The sequence below is a fragment of the Ixodes scapularis genome, unplaced genomic scaffold (genome assembly GCF_016920785.2).
Source record: "Ixodes scapularis isolate PalLabHiFi unplaced genomic scaffold, ASM1692078v2 PGA_scaffold12__126_contigs__length_90152505, whole genome shotgun sequence".
Lineage (NCBI taxonomy): Eukaryota > Metazoa > Arthropoda > Arachnida > Ixodida > Ixodidae > Ixodes > Ixodes scapularis.
Genome location: NW_024609838.1, coordinates 70,154,445 through 70,177,384, shown reverse-complemented (window position 1 = coordinate 70,177,384; position 22,940 = coordinate 70,154,445). Strand labels below are relative to the sequence as shown.

Sequence of the window (22,940 nt, the reverse complement as noted above, 5' to 3'; positions counted from 1 at the left end):
GGAAACGATCTACGGAAACTCTATAATGTTGGGGGCGTGGACGGATTTAAGGAAGGGGGGGAGGAGGGGGGGGAGGAGGGGGGGTGACTACTTTCTCTGAGTTATTCATGGTCAACTCTTTTGATGGAGCGAAGGACGTACACGAGCCCTTGTCAGGAACAATTGTTTAGTTTTTGGTGGCGCGTCAAATATCAGGTCAAGAAAATAAATCTGGGCAACGCCTCGTCCGTTATATCATCTATGAGAGGTCCGTCAATCAGAGGATACGGTCGCGGGTGACTCGCTAATAATCACCTCCATTTCTTTCCATAGGTTTATTCCCTTGAACGAAATGGGCAACATCAGTGAAACAGCCGGCCCAGATCACCGGTAAGAAAAAAAATCATATTTTTGATTGCTTGTTTTACGCGTGAAGAGTGAAAGCTGTTGAACCTGAAATTAGCCTTTTGGAACAGTTTGATGACTGCACCACGACTGCCAGCTCGTCCTACAGTAAGCTTAATCAGGCCTGATGGATCTGTTTTATCGAAAGGCTGTATTTGTATTTGTGTTGTATGTATGTTTATACAGCCGGAATTTAGTCAGCCCCCACAGGTAACGTTACCAGATTACCTCAGTTGTGGAACTCCCGCGAAAAAGAGTACCCCCCCCCCCCCCCCCCCCCCTCCCCGTCACTGACTTCGGTCCGCCTCCCATCGTTCGGAGAGCCATCTAGATTTTCGTTTACAAACTGTGTGTTCCATAGAGCAGAGCCGTATATGTAGAGAGTTTGGTCAATGGGAGGCGCGGGCAGAGCCAGGGCGTGCGGCAGACTCGGAAAGAGGGCTTGGCATGCTCTCTTGACCAACCAGAAGCCGAAAAGAATCCCCTAGCGGTGGTAGCGAGAAACAATTCTGAGCCGATCGACCATCGAAGGTCTATGTTCGTATATGGTTTTAATAAGTGCGTAAGAGTGAAGTGTAGTAACTCTTTGTGGTTAAAAATAGGGTGCACGTGTTGTTTCATCATGATCATGCAGAAAGATGTAAGAAACGAATGCGCCGCTCAACTCTGTTTTGCGCGGACAGAGTGTGACCGCTCTGACGGCAGATTCCCGGCGCTCGGCGTTTGGCGTAAGGATTATGTCGATCGTTCAGCTAGTCGCACTCTTCCCCCATCATTTTGGATGAGCGTGATTGAAACATCACGTGTACCATATTTTCAGCCATCGAGAGTTACTCCAATGCAGTTATCAGGTTTGTTTCTCGCGACCACCGCCAGGGTACTATTTCCGGCTTCTGGTTGGTCACATTCGAATTTCTGAAGACGCCCTGGAACACGCCCAGCCCGCTTTCGGCCAATGGCGCCGCTTCATTTGTCTCCTATACTTCCCAACGAATGGCCAAACTCTCTACATATACGGCTCTGCCATAGAGTACGGTGGCACGCCATCTAGACGCTGCGCTTCGAAACGTACGTATCCATAGAATACACTGCAGTTCCCAAAGCAGCCGTCCGGCGCGCCAAACGGCGGGAGGTGAGTCGTGGTGATTGAGGTGCGATACTGCTCATGCATGCAGCGCTTATGGGCAGTGCCGTAACTGAGCTAATCTAATAACGTTGCCCATCGGCGCCTGATGTCCGAGCATGACGTTTTTATGATATTTCCCTCTAACGTCCTGATGGTATAGTAGTCTGGCTGTTTGTTTGCCTAATAGTCTGCGAGGTTTTGTAGTATCGCAGATTGTCTGGCAAAACACAAAAATTGCAATGCGGAATCAATTTATTTCCCCCATCATAGTTAATTATTCATAAACTCCCGAAGGTCCTGAAGCCTTCCAAAATGTCCGTGAAACACTGAAAACTAAGTTTATATTTTCTTAATGTTATGTATGAATGTTTTTGTTTTATTTAGACAGTATAGGGTGTATTCACTTGACGCCATATTTGAAGGTGCTGTTGAAAGCGCATGCTCACAAAGAGATCACGCTAATAGGCATCTGAGACCGGCAGTCTTGATGGTGTGGAATGCACGTTGCAAAAGAACTATGGAAGCTCACCGTCGGCACGCGCTCAGCAGTCGCGCACACAGCTATGAAGTGGCGACGTGCGCGACCGAAAGCGTCGCTGTGGTCGGCCTTCCACGATTGGCCGAACGCTGACTATGACGTAAGAAAAGGATTTATCATCGACGGAAATAAGAGGAATGACAGAACTTTAATTTTGACGGTGTTGGCAGTGTTCCTTAGAGAGCGCAATGATTTCAAGCTTCCAACATGCTATTTACAAACACCATCGAGCTTGTTGTTTGCAAGGTAATGACGTCACAAGGGGGAACCGTAGGAGGGCGCCACTAAAACATCTCGCCGCTAATACTCCCTATGACTCAATGAGTTCTAGAGACCAAGAAAGAATAAACGATGCGTAATCAACTCCAGCTACTGTTTGGACGCCGGAAAGCGGTTTTTTATGGTCACTGACAGAGTGAGACCGGCAGGGAGGGAATTCAGTTGTCCCGCCTCCAACGCGGGCTGTTCCAACCTTCGACAATGCTTCGACGTCTCGTGCACATCGAGCGCGCCCGTGCAGCCAAAGCATTGCCTGAGGCATTGGAACGCGTGCTGGAAGCAGGGCGTTCAAAATACACGCCCTGCCGTTCTCATTCTGCCAGGGACTACAACTGTTTCGTGGCCTGTGCATTAAGCACGAAACACATGTACGACGAAACCATCCGATCCGACGTCCGATCAGGCAATACGACGGTCGGAGGCGAGGGTTTTCAACGCTCTCCGGTGCCTCGAACACCCTCGCCCCCGAAGGTCATTCCAGCAGTCCGCACGTCGGATCGGACGGTTTCGTTGTACATGTGTTTCGCGCTTTACGGTGGCATGGAACATAATTTGATGCTTCGTTATTTCGAGAATGCCCTAAGCCACGTCTCACCGACGAAAGCCGCGTCTCACCCATAGAGGTATTATAATGTACTCTAGAGGGTTGAATTGGCGCTAGTGTCTATGGGACGTCCCAGATGCGTATATGTAGAGTTTGGTAACTCATTGAGAAGTACAGAAAACAAATAAGGACGCGTCATTGGCCTAAAGCGCGCTGGCCAAGTTCCAGGTCGTCTTCACAAATTCGAATATGGCCAACCGGAAGCCGGAAATAATACCCTGGTGGTGGTCCCGAGAAACGAATGTAATAAGCGCGTCGGAGTAACTCTTGGTGGCTAAAAATATGATGCACGTGATGTTTCAATCACGGTCATCTAAGATCATGGTGGAAGAGTGCGACTAGCGGAATGATCGATATAATCCGTACGCTAGGTGATGAGGGCCGGGATCCTAGCTACCGTCCGAGCGGTCACACACTGCCCGAGAAAAACTGAGTTCGAGAGGCACATTCGTTTTTACATCTTTCTGCATGATCATAGTCGAAACATCACGTGCACCCTACTTGCAGCCAAGGGTTACTGCATAAAGGCTTACTGCATTTAACTCTTCCATATACTTATGATTAAAACTGTTTCTCGCAACCCCCGCTAGGGGATTTGTTTCGGCTTCTGGTAGGTCAAAAAAGCGCGTCAAGCCCTCTTTCTCCGTCTGGTACACGCTCTGGCTCTGCCAGAGCCTCCCATTGACCAAACTGTTTTCATACACGGCTCTGGAAGGTCCGAGATGCAAATTGAAGGAGACAACAACCAGTCTACTTTTGCTGTGCTCCTGTCCATTCCTGTGGGTAAACGCGCGTGCATTTTGTTTCTTCGCCGGAAAACAACATGAATCACCTTTGTGATTTTGGTAGTACCGAATAGTATATACCTTTGTTATCATTGTAAATTTATAATTGTTGTACTACAATATTTGTCTTCACCATTGAACAATGTTAAACTTCGCCATTATTAAGGCCCAAATCTCTGTTCCATAGCAGGTGTATAAAAACGAGCTAGGATTCCAAGCAAAATAACAATCGAAAGGAATGTAGAGTGTGTTCAAATTAAGTTCGCCAATGTTCCAGTTGCGCTTATATATTGCTAATATGCCCGTCCGGTCACTATATATCAAAGTTCCCCTGTCGTTCATCTTTTCGAGTGGTTAAAAACATTCAAAAGGTAAAGAATCAAGTACGTGGGCCATGAAAGGTGTCCCCTTTTATTATTTTCTATGTGGGGCAGCTTTTATGATGCACTTATTCTCGAAAGTTTCGAGCGTGCAGGTGATGTTTTGAACGTAGAGCACGCATCTTCGCAGAGCATAAAGAATAAAGCGGTACTTATTTATTGCAAACATGACTATATTACGTGACTTTCAATTCATTTTAATCGTCTACAATCACAAAGAGTCACTGATCCAGCGCTACTGCGTAGCTCTTGCCGTCTCTCTTAGTTTTCCAGATGTCCTTCGTTCGTTTGGCACGCATATTTCCGATGCTGAAAAGCACCGACGCCATGATCGCGCTAGCAGGGTCCGACACTGCAGGTAAACTCGTGTACGAAACTGTTTTAGCACCTCGTTTAATGCCATGGATTTGAAACAAAACGCCGTAACTGACCAATATTTTCATATGCCTGACTGAGAAATGTTCCAAGATTTCTTGTACGTACAAATTATTCGTGATACTTCCTCTGACAATCAACTGCAGGGAGAAAATGCACTCACTTTTTCACACAGAAATGCATTACCGGAATCAACTTTCGACTGGTTGCTGCTGTCTGCTTGATCAATTTGCAACAGCACAATTGCGCGAGTTGAACCTCTACCGTACATTATAACAATTCTATGGCCTCACCGAGGAAAGCCGCGTCTCACTGGCGAAAATCACGTTTTGGAGACGAGAACGAGAGGGTGTTTACAACTATAACAAAATATCCACACGAAAAAAGGAAAAAAGGATGCGGAGCGCAAGTTTATTTGCTTCTTGCACAGGGCTTGCGATGATGTCAGAACGCTGACATCTCATTGGCTGATTTAAAACAAAATAGTGGATAGACCTTTCAATCGAGGCTAATCGGAGCTCGGTGTCCTTCTGACGTCACCGCAACTCCCGCGCAAAAAGCAGACGACTTGCTCTCTTCATAACCCAGTAATTAGGAAAGCAAACTTAACGTACTTCACATCAGCGCTGCTGCAGACGTGAGGATATGCTAAGCACTTGTGACGGGCTTCAAGGCCACACAATCCAATAAAACGTCATCGTAAGTATTAGAGAGTTTTAGTAGATCGTTCCGATACCCCCGATAGCCCCGATAACGATACTATGCATGCGCAAGGGAGGCGGTGGTGGAGTATCGGGATATCGTTATCGGGGTCATGAGAACGATCTACTAAAACTCTCTATTGTATCATAGCGTGCGATATTCCCAATAAAAATGGTGCGAAGACTGCCGTGTCGAAAGAGCCGATATGTGAGGAAGGAGAATTTGACAGCCAGCCGTCTGCTCCTTGCACGGGTGTAGCCCGAAACAACCCCTTTTCGGTTAAACCCTTCCCGTTTCGGCCCATTCCCGAAACGACCTTCCCGTTTGAATCCGTCCCGTTTCAACCTGTTCCCAAAACGCCCTTCTTATATGAACCCATACCCGAAACCCCCTTTGCGTTTTAACCCGTCCCGTTCCAACGTATTTGTATAAGGCACTACACATCTCAACCTCTTAGCGAAAAGTTTCAATCTTTCTAACCCTGGTTTGCGCACGTTTTCTGCTTGAAAATATGTTCTGAAATATGTTTGCATGTTAACGTATTTTTGAAATATACAACTCTTTCCGACAAGCTTCAACGTAATATAGGGTGTCCCCAATCACCGGGCTTGATCTAAACTGGACCGTAAAAATCGACGCCTGCACGTAGCAATCTAAACCTTTCGTCACAGGTGTATTTCACCGGTCGGTTTTTTCTTGTAAAATTACAAAGCCTTGCCCTCTTTCTGTAAAAAAATAGGCCCAAGAAACTTGCCAGGGTCAATGGCGGGTGGCGACGCTGACAGCCGAGTCGAGTTGTGGAGTGAGTTTGGCGAGCGTATTGATAGATGGCGTAGGGAGCAGCGTCGGAACGTATAACCGAGCAGCGAATGAAAGCAAACGAAATGCAGACGAAATCCGTTTGCAGCAAAAGCGCCGTCGTTATGCAAGCGCGTTTTTCCCCCTGAGGTTTTTTTTTTTTTTTTGTCCGCAATCATTTTTTAAACAAAGATACATTACAAAACCAATATGTTCATTTTAATAAACCACGGTGATCGTGAGCAGTCACGAAAAGGAGGTAGCGCCATCTATCAATACGAGCGCCAAACCCGCCCCTCTGCTCGACTTGGTCGTCTGCGTCGCCGCCCGCCGTTGACCCTAGCAACTTTCTTGGCCCTATTTTTTACAGAAAGAAAGCTACGCTCTGTAACTTTACAAGAAAAAAAAAACGACCTGTGAAATATGTCTTTGATGAAAAGTTGAGGTTGCTACTTGCAAGCGTCGATTCTTACGGTACATTTCAGATGGAGCCTGGTGACTTGGGACACCCTATATATTCCTACTTCACGTTTTCGTTTTTTTTTATTTTGTATTAATGGGGTCTTTGAAACGTGCAACCATGAAGCGAACTGTGTTCACTGCGCGACACCGGCTGCATTTACATGAATTCGACCGTAACGCACTGGATCCTGGATCGAGATTTGACTATTTTGATTAGGGTAGAAGAGCCAGAAGTAAAGAGACAGGGTGCGTCTGATTGGTCCCTGCTCGATTCCATGTGCCACGATCGTGTGCTTGTAAATCCAGCTACAGCTGTTACCCCAAACACGACTTTGTCGTTTTTTTTTTAAATTTTGCTTTGGTATCAGTAGGCACCAAATTTTAGCTCTTACGTTAATGGCCCCGATGAGCACTTACAAAGACACTAATAGTTTCGATGGCAGCCTTTTGATTCTATGCAGATAAACAAAAGCCGACGATCGCTTGCTCGCGCTAACAGTTTCACGCTTTGTGCAATAAGGGGGTCTTAGAATAACGTACGTGACTACTTTGGGTAAGCTAAGAGTTAAAGTCTTCATAGGTTTTTATATCAAGACGCTATTTCTAGAGTAGCTAGTGCACTTGTGTACATTATTCTAAAACTCTGTAATACGGAAATAGATATTTTGGAGGGCGATTAATCAGACAGGTTGACTAACGTATGATTGCGATTTTAGTCTTTTTTTTATAATTTTAATTATTGAATTTTTGCGCACACAGGAAAATATTCTAGACCAGAAAATGCCTTCGCCTTTTTGAGGAAGTCGAACTGGGAAATCGTGCCATTAAAGAGGCGACACTCCAATTCTTATATTGGCGGTCCTTGCTGACCCACTTACGCTCCCTGGCCCGCACGGCAGTACCGTTTGCAAGCCGCTAAAGAGATATCCTTGTCAAGGCCACCTCCCGTTCGACCACATCAATGAAGCTGTATATGTTCGGGCGAGCCCGCGCTGTCTGACACCGCGTTTATCTTACGGTGCCAAGACTTCGTGTGGTTGTTTGTCCGTGGTCCTCGGTTTCCGTAGCCGTTCCACCGTTGAATGGAAGCACTGCCATTCATCAGGTGCCATCAGAGCAGTCAAGCACGAACAAGGACATCCTGAGCAGGGGACAGCAATAACTACTCTGCTCGTTTGCAGCACTGCAGGCACTCCAACCAGAAAAGCGTGCAAAAAAGTGACTGCTGGTGATCGAATCTCCAAGATCGTTTCGAAATAGGGCGAAATGAAGTCACCAAGGAGGACAGACGTTGGACGCTTGAACCGTCCCAACTGATAACGAGCAGTGGTCGAAGCCGGAAGGTTGTTTCGGGATAGGGCAAAATGGGAAAATAGAAAACGAGAAGGTCGCTTTGAACCGGGTCGAAACGGGAAGGTTGAGATGGGAATGGGTCCAAACAGGAACCACCCTAATTAAAGACAATTATTATTGTTATATTATCGTTTTCGCAAACCCACAAAGATCCTAACCGCAGCAATTTGACACGATGCCACTACCCAAATGCTCGTTGAGAAAATGCTCGTCACGCTCCCAGGCCTCGTGTTCACGCACTGCTGGTGTTCCATCTATGAGTTGCTTTTGAATATTGTCACGGTGCGGACACCTTCGCGACTGTGATGAAATTGAGATACGTGTTACGAACGTCTTCAAGTTTTACGAAGGTGAGACCGACGGGAAAAGGTCGGCTTGTATATCTTTTGAATCATACACTGCGATGAAAAAGCTTGCTGGTCAGTGTCGTTACGTCCGGGCATCGTACTTTTTGTTTTACCAGTCTTTTTTTCATTTTTTTTTTCAGAGTTTTCGTCGGTGCGTCTTATACAGCGGTGCACATTTTCGTCTATACGCATGAACCTTAATTGCGGAAATTGGCCGTAGTTGTCGTTCGATTCCTTGACGAGAGTGTTAAAACTTGCTCTCGCTTAAGCATACATATTGAGATCATAATGCACGGGCTTTTGAATACAATTTCGCCTAGCCGACTGTACAAATAAAAAAAAAACGACTTATACGTAAATAAAAAAAGAGAGCCGTGCATAAAGAGGGGGGGGGGGGGGGGGGGGTAGCGACTTACACGAAAGTGCGACTTATAGACCGGATAATATATGGTATAGTCAGGGTCACAGAACTGTCAAGTAAGCTCGTGTAAAGTTGAAGGTTCTGCTCAGCGGTCCTTTAGAAACGTCCAGAATGCATAGATACGGCCAGCTGAGCAAATAGTCATGTAATTATTACCGAACAGGTATTCACGAAATAAGCGAATAATTGCGAGCGAAGGGCAGCTCGTATTTGGTCCCCTGGCGCCCGTCGCGCTGCACGTCCATCGCACCAAGGACACAGCGTTTGCTGGAGACGTAACGAAAGAATCATCTGCGGAGCCGCCTCAAGCGTTTTCGAAGCGGCGTCATATTCATTCAAAAACTGACCGCGGACAGTGTTTGTGTGTGACCAACCCGACAGTATAGCGTCGTGCCATGAAGACACACTCGTCAGGCAGTTTCTGCGGGCTATCTCTCATACACTATATGAGATGCGTGACCGCGGCTTGGAGGCTTACTTTGAACTCTTTTCTCGCCTCGACCACAATCTGCCTTCTCATTTCGTCGGGATTTGCGCGAAACTAGGGGCTCAAGCCCCGAGCGCATATTCTCTCATCGGGCTCCACTCATCCGCTTGCTGCGCAGATTCGTCGCAATTTATGCATGAGCCGCGGAAGGACGACTGCGCGACAGTAAAGCGGCACTGTATCATAGATGCGCTTTTCTGCAGCGCACGCTCTCGTCATCTTCCCAGATTGGTTAATGTTTCTCGGAGATACGTGCACGTAAGCACTAGAGTTTCGAGGCCTAATTGAAGCGAGCAACGGTGAGCCGATAATTTTTATCACCGAGACCGATCGCATCCTAACACTAAAGACATTTTGGTTTGTCTTATATGGGCGCTGCTGTATATAAGTTATTATTATTATCACCGTTTTTGAGAACCTTCATGCTTAGAAGATGCTCGACTTGCGCCCGAAGAAAATTCTGTCATTCTGCCTACAGCCAACGCCGTGTCTTTTCTACGATGTCCGAAGAGTGCGACTGCGACATCAACACAATTTTGCCACGTCTCCCAGAGCGCCGATTGGAGGCCAACCCCGCTCGGCGCCACAGAACCGCAGCCCTATAGACCCTGTAGCTGCTCGTCTGCACCGCAGCCCGAAACTTGCCGCCACGACCGAGAATGGACGAATCTTTTCTTTGTTTTCTTTTCTTTGTTTTTCTTTCTTTTTTCTCTCGGCGGCAGTATCGGAGTGCGGCGTAGGAGAAGGCGTCCCCCCGGGCGATAAGAAGCAGTGCCGTGCGACCGCAGAGTCGTCCGAAGAGCGGGGCAGCTGGTGTCGTCCCGGTCGGGGTCCGCTGCATTATTAATGCCCCGCGGCAGGGTGGGGCAACGTTCAAAGCCCTCTCCGCTCGTCCGGGGATCGCGGTGGTACACCTTTGCCGGGCCCTCTATCGCCATCCATTGATCCGCGCTCCAGTTCGCGCCGGGACCGGCCAAGGCTGGCGGCAGATTCGCCAGCGCACGCGGGACAGCGGCACGCGCCGTCAAGGACCCAACCCTCGGCCTCGGACCCCCGCGATGAATTCGCCTGGTACCCAAGCCTAGAAAAAGGAAGACTGTAAAAAAACAATATGCCGCTCTCGCCTATCGAAGTCGTCTCGCTCTTTGTGTGGTTATAACGGCGGACTTCGACTTGGACTTCGGTAACGGCGGCGCCGACGCGAGACTGCGCCACGAATCGTTTACCTGGAATCACTCCGCCCGTTCTCGGAAAAGGAAAAAAAAGGGTGGCGTAGTTCGCGGAAAAATGATTATGAGGATTATAAAAAAAAACGGAAAAGGAGCTACGCGAGGGATTCGGTTTTGTAATAATGATGGATGGTGAAACACATTGAAAAAGACCTTGAGGTAACGTTTCGAGTAGAAGTATTATCCATACGTTCTTCAACCGAGTCATCATATCTGGAAACCAAATGATAAAAGGCTTTATACAGAATTCTCAGTCCGGGAAGAGAGGGTTGACATATTTGGGAGAGGTTTGGGGGAGGGGGAGATATTATAAGCTTGCGTACTTTTGTGTATGGTAAGATAGTGAACTTTTATAATAAGAAGTAAGTGGAAAATAACTCGAGCTCGAATTGAAGCAGTCCGCGCTTCAGGAAAACCAAAGCTTCGCGAGAAGGAAACCTTTAATTACAACTTTATTTTGCGTTCACCCAGAATACAACCAACACTTCAGACTTCGACGGCACTCGTTACATTTTATCAAATTACTCGTATTGATTACTTTTTAGAGTAGTTTTGTAATCAATTGAATACATTTATTAGAAAGTAATCGCAAAAGTAAGTCCCAATATTTTTGGAACTAATTTTGTAATAATCTGAATATATTCATTTGGAACTAATCGTAAGAGTAATCTAGTTACTTTTGAATTTGTTAAAATTACTTTTAACTATTGCTATTTTTCATTCCTTTTTTAATGGCGGCCTTTGCACAACTTCCCTGTCATGAAATCCTCGAACCACGTCTTCGGCAGGAGAATGAGTTACCAAAACAGGTGGATTAAAAACAAATATAAGTAGTTTAGAGTTTGCTGATTGTAAATCCAATAATATACGGTACGAAAAACCCTTTTTCAAACCGGCAGAAAAAAAGCTGTCGTTTTGGAAATCGAATGGAATTGGAATGGTAACGATAGCTTTGTTCGAGTGACTTTCGATTCCATTTTTTTTTTCTCGAATAATCGATTACTATAACCAAATAGTCTTTAGACGAGAGTAATTGTACTTGTAATCGGTTATTTTATTCGAGTATACTCGACTACAAGACTGCCATTGACTGTCTATGAGGCTGGTGTTCAGCTCGCGTGTATGTTCCCTTTGAAGTTGGAGAATTCCCTGCCTCTTCTTTACTCCAACATAGACCCGAAAAACACCAATTTTTTTTTCCGGTGCCGACAATTAAAAAAAAACTAAAAAGAATAAAAGGAACGACAAAGTTGGCGGATAAAATAAGTCACAAAAAACACTCCCGAAATTGAAGGCAAATAAAGCCTTTCAGAAGACTTTAAATAAGAAAAGAGACTCGAATACGCGAACGTTTCGGAAAGATATTGAGCCCCAGTTGTGATTTGGGTTTCGTGTTTTCCGTAAATATACCTGTAAGATCCACGAAAAATAATCCGCAAGTCTGTTCTATCGAAGTCGGAGGAAACCGAAAATGGGTAACGGACATTTCGTCGAACGCCGATTCATCGAATAGGTTTCATCGAATCACTCGGCTCCGTTTCATCGACCTTCACCTCGCAGAATTTTGGAGCATTATAATTCATTTTAGGTGTTTTAATCCTGCTTTTTGTTTTTATTTCGCTACTGTCAAATCAACAAAAATAGAATTATTACCCGGGTCACTTTTCCACTAAACGTTTGGTTGCTGAAATACCGAACATAAAAAAAGAAACTTCCGTGGGTATGAGACATAACGTTTTCCGGCTATATAAACGGCTGTACTCCAACACATACTTTGTTTCCTATTTGTCCATGTATCAAAGGTACTAGATTCGTAAAGGAATGTAAGTATTCATCACGGCTTCTTTTTACTTTTTTAATTACCTATTTACTTGTGTTTTCATTCTATTATAGGAGAATGGCACGATTTCCAAGAACGTAGGTTGAAAAGCCGGCAAGTCCACGGTTCTGCCGATGGCGAAAAGTAAACAAAGAAGAGAGGCACGTCTTTAGTTGTCGTTAATGCAACATGGAGACGTGTCATTGCTTCAAGGACGGCTTCGTGCTTGAAACAAAATACGTCTCTTCAAGGACGAGGATCCACCCTTGAAGGGAAGCCCATTCGTCACTGCACCCGATGATCACTGGTGTCATAAAATGTAAGGCGATGTGCCTGTTTATTATTGGCCGCATTAGCAGCAAACCTCATTAGTTACTATATAAAAAATATAGAAATGAAAATTCTAACGGAAAAACTAGTTTCTTGTTTTTAGTCCCCGTCTTTGTAGGAAACGAGAGTTCTGCTATCATTCCGGTGTCAAATTCTTTGATAAAAAAAATCATACTGATCAACTACGCAGTGTTCAATGAAACTGATTCGATGCAAGGGCGTTCAAATTAATGGTGTTCGATGCAATGGTTTTGGATGAAACGGCTTCGCTAAAATGGTATTCGATAAGATGGCGTTCGATGAAATTAGGAAAAACCGAAGCTTCACGAGAAAAAAACATTTTATCTACAGTTTTATGTTGCGTGCGTGTTACAAGAAACAGTGCTTCAAACTGTCTGGGTTGATTCTTAATTATTTCTCCTTCAAAATCGCACGTTTTATATGTATATTTTTTGCGTTGTCGGTACCAATAATTTTTGTATGTATTCTGGTCACTCGCATGTTCAATGGAAATTGGAAAATACCATTTCTATCTACTATTTCATTCAACGTAAGCCCCGATTATCGCCATTTTTTTATTTGACACCGAAAATAGGCACCAAAAGCCTCCTAAACTAAAAAAAAAAAAATAAGTAAAGCTGAAAAAAACCCTTGAAATTATAGTAAGTTAAAACCCAAGAACACGAAACGTTACACTTCCAAAAAACGAAAAAAAAAAAAAAAAGATATGTGATTTCACTTCCTTGAAAAGCACGTGAACAATATACCTTTTTAAAAAGTGCGCGCCATTTAATAGCCCCTGAGTCAAGTAGTGGAGTCCGCCATCGTTTGGGCACATACTCAGCCATGTGTTGGACACAAGCGCTACGGCACTATTCGGCGAAAACTCGCGAGCAATCACACGCTTCGTGCCTAAGCAATGGCAGCGGCCAATGTTGCTCGATAGTGTCTTCAAAATAGTCTACTAGACCTGCGCATATCGCATTTCGTGGTTCTATAGTCGCATCGTTTGAATCTTCACTTGCTCGGATTCTATTGTACGTCGCGATTGGTTGTCATGCGTTTTAGAGGAAATAAAATCGCAGACTTTTTTTTCTAAAGTGTAGCTATGAGTGACAAAACTCGATTCGTCTCGTTATGTACGAATGAATGGATGGAAGGATGTTACTGACTATACCCATTGTAACGGGCGGTAGCTTGCGCCACCTATCCGAAGTCTAAAAAGACAACTAATCCCACGCGGATGTGTACAACCGCACAGGCGATGAGGACGACGTGTTCGGGGGACCTTCGCGGCGGCGGCGGCTGCGCTGGCATCCCCTGGGTCCTGTGCACGCTGTGGCTGAGCACCGCCGTCCCCGTCGCCTCTTCGTCGTCCTGGGTCGGCGACGGAAGGGGCCTGTCCAGGACCGCCGAATCCAGGGCCGCAGGATTCGTCCGATGCCCGACCCTCTGCGTCTGTCAGGTAAAGGGGGACGGGAAGTTGATGGCTCGTCGAACCCGCTCAACCCACCCAAAACGATAGTCTAAAAGCCAAAATTTAGTTTTAGAGCGCAGCTCTCAGGCGCCCGTTTCCGGCTTGAGCGGCGTCGGCGTCGCCGTCGGCGTAACCGCGGGGTGCATTATGGGAAATATCCTATAATGAACCGCGCGAGGGCCACGTGACCAGGGTCACGTGACCTCGGGAGAATCACGTGACCCCTCGCTGTGCATTATGGGAAATGTCCCATAATGCACCGCGCGAGGGTCACGTGACCTCACGAGGGTCACATCAGTCCCGCGCGGTCAGGTGACCCTGGTCAGGTGACACACTCAGATCGCGTGACTCCCTCAGGTCACGTGACCCTCTCCCTCCTGAGGTTGTGACCACCCCTGAGGTCACGTGACCCCCCCTTAGGTCACGTGATCCCCCTGACGTCATGTGACCCCCCTCCACTCGCATGACCTTTGGCCATGCAGAGGAGGAGGGAGGAGGGGTATACCCTCCCCTCAGTACCTTTCCCTCCTCCTCCTCAAGAGCTGCACTCTAATTCGGTGTTGCAGGGAGTTGTAAAAGGCTTTAATTTTTTCTCTAGCAATTCAAAACCACAATCCCCCCCCCCCAAAAAAAAAGAATATATATATATATATATATATATAATTAAACGTTATAGACTTTGGCTACTGTTTGGCTATTTTTGCCCTAAAGCGCCACACAAATCTGGGGGTTGTTTGGTAAATACTTCAAATTTCTTGGTCATGTCAGAAACTTTCTCAATTATGTGTACCAACAAACCCACGTAAACGCAAATAAAAAGTTACTTGGCAAAAACAAACGCAAAGCCTAATTAGGCCGAAATTAGACCCCATAAGATTGCCAAAAGTGGGACTCATAAGGTTCTACTTCAAACCGTTAGTTAGTGCCAAAGTACTTTGGCATCTCTAGGGCATATGCCAAAGCTGCCACATATTAGCCAAGCTACCCGCAGTGAAGCCTACTAATGGCTCCCTTTGGATGGATGGAGGGATGGATGGATGATTGTTAATAACTATATCATTTTTAACGGGCGGTAGCCTGCGCCACTTTGCCGATGTAAAAAAAGAACAACATATGATTCCTACCGCCCTTCTAAGCCCAATTTAGGCTCAAATTTGCCAGGTTAAGACCGAACGATCGAAAACGAAGCCTAAGTTTGGCATTTCCTCGGAAACCGAGGCCCACAGAAGCCTCGTGACAAGCCAAGAACCAGGCAGTCAAGCCTAACTCTGGCGTTGGGCATTTCTGAGCCAGATTAGCCAGATCGGGCCAAAGAATATCAGGTTACGTTGTACCTTGGCTTTTGGGGGCTTTCGGGGACTTAGATTGCGAGGGAAAAACCGAATTTCGACCCAGAAAACTCGGCTACCTAGCATGATGCACCGTCTTCGGTGATGTCAATTGTTGCTACTTCGGGACCACTCTCTCTGCATGGGCAGAATAGGACGCTAACACACAAGTAAAGACGTGGCGGATTCCAGGCACCCTTTGGGCGGGCCATGTCAGAAAGAAGCTCGCGTTCTGGAGCAAGTGTTTTCAAACCACGGCCTGCAGGCCAAATCCGGCTTGCAGAGGTCTTGCGACCGGTCTGTGGCTGCCCGCGTTCCTTCCAATGATGCCCGGCCCGCTTCCCGCTTCTCGCAGGCCTACTGCTACAGGTGCAGAAATGAGCGCGCGTAAATAAATGGGGTCTCAACGCGCACCAACCGTGTAAAGAAAAAAACAACAAAAAAAAAACAACAACAACAGAAATTTGCAGATTGTTAGGCGTGTTCTCTCGTCGTATTTTTCACTGGACATTGTCATTACCAGGATCACCATTTTTAGTCACCGGTTTCATATCTGTGTAACTACGTAGGTTGAAATTTCCTTGCATTCCCATGCATACTGTGCTTAGTGTTCTGTTCCGCATCTATCGCACATTGTCAGCATCAATTCTATCATTCGTATTAGTCTTCTGGCCTGTGTAAACGTGGCCAACTTCTTTTTTTTATTTTGTATTTCAATGCGGATCTAGGATAATTTACTTGGATTTTCTCATACATATTTACTGATTGATTTTCTGGCCCTCGAGACAGCGGCATATCCCCGTTCCGGCCCCTTAGCCAAAAAGGTTGGAGATCCGCGTTATAGAGAGCTGTACAGTGCTTGCCAAACTTATACGGAACAGTTATGAAATATTGAGCCCAGAGAAAAAGATAAAATACGAGAAAATTGCGCATATTTTTGTGAACTGAAGGTAGGCTGCGGACATAGTAAGACACAAAGAGAAATAGCTTAGGGCTAGCGCCAGCTATGCACGCACACATAGAAAAAAATAAAATAGAAAAAGCCCAGAGTTGGCTTAGCATGTGTTAAGTTTGCTGAGCACTGTACATCAATCAACCGGTCTGCGATGTGCACTTATTGATGTTCCCAAGCCGATTGCATCGGGCTCAAATAACGCACGCGGAAATTCATTGACGATCTCTGCTTGGTGCCGAAAAGCAATGGCACCTATTAAATTGTATTTCTTAAACGCGAGATTTTGCCTGAATACAAGCATATCGCAAGGACAAATTTACGTTTTTAATTATTTCCAACGGGAAGACGTGAACTCCGAGCTGCCGCCACGCGAGTATTAAACCGTGAAATGTTTTTTTAAAGGGAAAAGTGACGTCAGGTGTGACGTTACGTGACCTATACACCAATTGAATTTCCCCGCTAGATTTAGCAAGAAAAATGGACCTTACAACAACTTAGTTTACATGTTAAATTGAGCGACAAAATATACGTCACGTGACCCGCCAATGCCCTCACCTCATCCCCCTCCTCCCTTCCCCCTCCCTTTCTCTCCCCATCCTTCCCCCTTTCCTAACAGCACCTCCTAGAGAACCCAAGCTAATGTTAGGGTCCCCATCCCTCTCCTCCTCCCTCCTCCTTCCTCCCCACCTACCTCCGATTCCTTTCCTCTCCCTATATTCCCCTTCCCCCTCTTACTATCTCTCCCCCATTCTTTTAGGAGCCCCCCACCCCTTCCTCTCGCCCTCCTTGGTTATGGCATATACGAACTCAGTTTCCCCGCTAAATTTAGAGGGGAAATTTACTTTATGTCACATTTCTCTCTCCCCATTATTCTTTTTTCACCCTCCTGTAGTGCCCTCTCCCCCCTCCATTTGCCTCCATTCTTTTCCATGCCTCCCCCACTCTTTACCTGTCTGCCCTCCTCCCCCTCCCTCTCTCTCTTTATCTCTCTCTCTCTCCCATTCCTTTCTCTCTTCCCTTTTACAGCGTTCTTCCTCCTCCCTCCCTCCAACTTGCCGTTCTTCCTCTTCCCCCTCCCTGGTCACGTGAGAGACCAATTCAACTTTCTGAAAATATATAAAGGTCTGCGGAGTGTAATTTCGTCTGCTTCTTGCACAGGGTTTGCGATGATGTAAGAACGCCGAGCTCTCATTGGCTGATCGAAAAAGATAGTGGGTAGACCTCGAGGCGTCTAGCATTGAGGTCTACTCACTATCCTTTCGATCAAAGCCAGTTAGCACTCGGCTTCGTTCTGACGTCACTGCAACTCCTGCGCAAGAAAAAAAGAGGGCTTGCTTTCCGAATAAATATTTCCCTACCGCGACGACAGTTCGGTGTCTTCCAAACAATTGAAACTATCTCTCCTAAAACTGCATTTCACTCATTAGAGGACTTCAGAAGTAAAATTCGCTGTCAATAAAAAAAAAAAAATACTGAGACCTCATTCCGCACATGAACTAGTCATTCACGAGTATCAAATTTATTCATTAAACGTTGCATGTTCCTTGCACTATGTTGGCTGGAACGCGTCTCCAACTGGTTTGTCTAGCGCGTCCACAAAACGGGTCCATCGAATTCCGCCTTATGACGTCATAGACGTGCCATGTCGTCGTCGGCCGGGATCCTTGCGGTGTTATGGCAGCGGAGGTGGACGCGGCAGACGCATGTTCTACATCCCACTCTCCGGGCTAACACTCCATGGACGCTTCAGCGGCCAAAAGTAGGGGCATGGTGATGATGGCGACACTCGCGTTCGTGCACACTTTTGGCCAGAATTTCTACCACCAACCGCCAGGATCGCGACGTCAGACAACACGATACGCCGGCTTCTATGACCTTATTTGTTTCCACGTCGGGACCACTTTTGATGTGCGGCTAGTGTAGGGCGCTAAACGCACCAATCAGAGTCAGCGTTCGAGACACCATGCCTTTCAGTGGTCTCTTTCCGCAAATGTTAGACGCTATCTTCTAGCAAATAAAAACAACAACAAAAGAAAACGTTTTGCTGATTTTCTTTAAAAAAAATCAAGCTATCACGCCTCTGTGCTTGTTGAAAACGAAGAGGGAACAAAATTACGGAGTGTGACATCTAAAATGGGTGGACGCAACGGAGTTTGCTGAGAGCGAATCGAAGATTGTGTCTGGACGAGTCTATCTTTTTTAAGAACAAAAAGGTACATGAATACATTTCACGTTATAGTCATTGACAAAATTAGAACGGCGAGGAGTTTCTTTTGAACGCCCGGCCTCCAAAACGTGTTCATGCCTTCCACCGTGCTTTAAAGTCGCGGGCGGGCGCGCGCTTGAAGTACACGAGACGCCTAGACGCCGTCGAAGGTAGAAACCTCGCACTGTAGGCGGGATAAGAAAGCTCCTCCCTGTTATTTTCACCTTGAGAGTGACTACCCATATAGTGTTCACGAATTCTCAGTCGTTCCTCTTTAACACCTCCACACAATGTGCGCGTTAAAGGTGGACACCTTAGTCCAGAGTGTCGAACCTATTTTTTAACGGTTCGGTTAGGGTTCGGTTCGCAGCTTTCGGTCCAGTTTCGGTTGAGCTCCGGAAAGCAAAAATAACGTTTCAAACGAGGTTGAATTGGTTCGATTCGGTTTAAACGGCTATAAATTAAATATGGTTTTATAATTTTAGTTTTAGAATAGGCGGTACTTTCGCTTTGAGACGAGTAGTTGTTTTTGTTATTGTTTGAACACTGCACTTTTAGTTTCAAGAAGGAAACACGAGACATTCTATTTTTCTACAAAGACATAAGAAATTGGTACATATAAAACAAAATTTTGAATTGTTTAGTCATGTGGCATATTTTATCTGAATAGAAGAGCTGTTACAAAGTGAGGTTAGTCGTTAAAAATACGCTTAAAAAAGAAAAAAATATATAGTTCACAGAATATGTTTTACGATATAAACGCCAGGCTAAAACTATACTTTCCGAAAGCCATCAAATTTTTGGGACAAGACTTTTCATTTAATTTTTATAGAATCACCCGTTGGCAGTGACACCACCTGTTTTTCTATGAACATTGTTTGCATTCAGCACCGTGAAGTAGGCGGCAATCTTGCAAAAAGGCGTGATCAAAAGTCATCCTTCTAACACACACGTGCCTTCGTACTCAGGCCGAAGCTTGCCTGAAACTGCGCTTAATCAAGTGGACATTTCCTCCTGTACAGCTACGTTGGCCCAGCTTGGCTGAGGTAGAGCTCTGTCCTTGACAAGATACCGGTCAATTCGCTTTACAACTGTATAGGCAGCAATCTAGTTAAATCATGATTTTGTTTTTACATGTAATAAAGTAGTATTCGATGCTGCAACCGAATTAGCAGCTGCTAAGTGACTTTCTTTCGGTCTGAGTGTCTGACCACGAGATCTTCATAGTTTCACCACGCGCCCCTGTGTTTCTTGCTTCGTTCCTGTCCATAAACACGTAAGATTACTGTCCATCACATAAAAGAAACAATAACATGCTTCTATGATTTAAATGTGCTTTACGTATCAGGAAAATGCACTTTTTTCAAGCAACTTCCAAATAAAAAGAAGTATTTAAGCTTTGCAGGTCGACGGTGCATGTGCCTACCCATAATAGAAACGCCGGAGAAAACTTGCAAAATATTTCCAGCAATGGAGAAGGCATTCACTTACGATGCATGTCTGTAATAACAAGATTAGGCTATTTTTAGTTGTGAAATGTTCGGCCAGTATTTCAATAAATTTTTACTGTTACCGAACTTCGAATGCAGGAAGTTCGCATAACCGCATGCAACCGACACAGGACCACGTTATATGAAAATATGGGAGCTCTTTGGCCGATGTGCGGAATTATGTTTCTTTGTTTCATATTTGGTGCCGTGGAATACCCAATAACAGGTTATGTAAAGATGAATCATGTGCTCACATGATAGATCTGAAGGCAAGCATGCAAATTGTATATTTCTTCGAACGAATTCAATACACGATGCTTCACTACAAAAAAAAAGAAAAAGAATTGACTTAGAGATGCAATTATATTCCTAATACAGAGCACACTTGGACATCAGCATGAGCTAGAAAATTTGTGAAGTACTGCAGTCGGGAGGCTCATAATATATTCAGCTTTACGACCGCGTACATCTGGGCCCTCACTGTACAACTTTGAGCTTAATCAGTCATGCGCTACAACATTTTCTTAGTCGTCGTACCCGCGAGACTGCTTCATGACGGAAGACTCTATAATTCGAATGGTGTCCGCTTGGCTCTTATCTGGGGAATATTGCGTTTTACCTTGAAACTGAACTTGTTCTCATAAATGGTTTGCAAATTACGTTATTGCAACACGCTGGTTGTTATTGCCATGTTTAATACTGAGAAAACCAAATTTGGTGGTGGGAAAAGTATGCTGCAGAAGGTACGCGATCAGCAGCAAGGCCACAAAAATGGTCCCTGATTGTGAAGTCACAGTCACAAGGCGGTATTAATTTCAGCCCTTACGTGGGGAGGCCCGTTGGGTGGCGGATAGCAAGGAAGGCGGCGGCTTTGTTAGGAAGCCCCAAGGCTCTCAAGGAGAGGAGTCCTGTCAAGGGCGATTCGAAAAGCCTGCTTCAGGAAAGGGGAGATGGTATGCGCACATCAGTGGGACACCGGAAAGCAAAGGGGTATATGAGAGCAGGAGTGTGGGTTTCGGGGAGGTGTCCGGGGAAGGTGGGAGGAAGCCACGCAGAAACAGGAAAAGAAGCTACCTAACATAGCTTTCATAAACATGCAGAGGGTCAGGAACAGTATGAAGTGAGAGGAGATCGAGGAGCAATTAGAAAACGAAAACTTTGCTGTGTATGAATTGGCAGAAAAACATGTGAGGCATATGGAGGAACCACCATACATACCGGGACATTATTGGGTGGGATACAACTGGGCCAATGGGGAACGCTAGGGGATGTTAGTGAAGGGTCAGGAATGGGAAAGGGAACGAGAGGGCTGCAGGGAACACATGTGGGTCAAAAGCAATATTTGGGGTTTAGACGAAATCCTGGGTTTTGTCTAGGTAAAAAGAGGGAGTGATGCAGGGGAGGGAAACGCAGAACACTTAACATGTATATCAGGAGACGCTAGGGAAATCGGCACTAACAAGAAAATAATTATCTTGGAGAACATGAATGCGCATTTGGAAGACTTTGATGGACGTACAGATACAACAGGGTGTATGTTAGAGGAGTTCTGCCAAGTTCTTTATCTGGTATTGGTTAACACTCAGGTAAATTGTGGTGGAAAAATAACATAGGAAAGAAAGAACTCACTATCGGCTATTGACTACTGTTTAATGTCGCGGAAGCTATACAACAGATTAGGAGGTACGGAATAGATGAGGAAGGCTCAAAAAGTCAGGAGAGCGACCATAAGAGAATCAAGATCATATTTGGCACAGTAAAACCAGAAATGCAAAACAAAAATAGGGCGGTAGAAATAACTTAAATGATAAACAATAACAGAAGGTATCTAAGTGAATCGAGAACTTAGCATTCAAGCAACCGGAAAGAGAATGAAGATATGAGGACTTAGTGCTTTCAAAAGAGAATTAGAGAAATATCGAATCAAACAAGGAGGAAGAAAACTAAAATGCAAGACCAAAAGCTGGTTGGATAAAGAGGTTAAGGCAGCAATATCCAGTCGCCAAGCGGCATCTAGAGAGCACAGCTGGGCAAAGAAGTAGGGGGCCACACAAGCCGAAGCAGCATCAAAATGGGAGAACTTTCAGGAAAGAAAGCGGGAGGCATCAGCATTAATACAGGTCAGAATTGGGAGGGCAAGGGTTCAGTGGATGATAGAGATACACCAGAAGGATAGGAATGCGGCAAAAAAGGTTTTGGGAACACATCAGTGCACAGGGAAAAAAGACCGAGGGGTACCAGCTGACACTAACCACACAGGAAGGGACAAAGGCAGAGGGGAAAGAAGCTAGAAAATACATCAGACATACCATCGAAGCAGCATTTTCAGAGTTAGAACCAGATCAGGCCGTAGGGAATGGTAGCGTCTACACAACACATGAGGAGGACCATAGTGAAGTAGAGGAAATGACCTGAAGGGAATCGGAAAACGCGGAAGGAAAGGGTTCGGTTGGAACTGCGACAGGTTCAGACGGCATACTGATGAGACTGATAAAATTTCTAGGCAAAACAAGCAAATTGAAGCTAAGGTAGGTGACTGACAAGATACTTATGGGAGGGAGGTACCCGGTGACTGGAAATTGAGCAGGATGAGATCATTATATAAGGGCAAGGAAGACAAAGACATTATCAAATTATACCGACCAATCACAGTAACTTCTATAATATACAGACTGGTTATGCAAATTGTAAAAAGAAGAATGAAAGAAGAGGCAGAGAGGAAGCAGAATCTTAGGGAGCTTCAAAACGATTGCTGGAGGAATAGACGACTAGATAATAGCTTATTCATAATCACTCAGTGCGTAGAGATAGCAATGGCAAGTCAAAGGCCATTATGGGTAGCATTTTTGTACATCAAAGGGACATATGACAGTGTGATTCAGGAAAACCCCTGGGACCACCTGAAGGGATATGGGCTAGGGGGAACCATGGTTAAGTTTCTAGAACGGGTTTATATGGAGAATAAGGTGGTTATAACATGGGAAGTCGAAACTACAAAACCAGTGGCAATACAAAGAGGACTTAGACAGGGCTGCCCATTGGCTCCCCTGATCTTTCTAATATAC

General features: G+C 45.4%; 1 protein-coding gene across 1 annotated transcript in view; it reads left to right on the top strand.

Moving 5' to 3' along the window:
* Positions 1-13,683: 13,683 nt before the first annotated feature.
* Positions 13,684-22,940, top strand: part of LOC8026164 (platelet glycoprotein V) — a 52,443-nt gene continuing 43,186 nt past the window's right edge. Inside the window, exon 1 of the mRNA XM_040210873.1 lies at positions 13,684-13,884. Coding sequence (XP_040066807.1) covers positions 13,684-13,884 — 201 coding nt within the window. The remainder of the gene's footprint in view (positions 13,885-22,940) is intronic.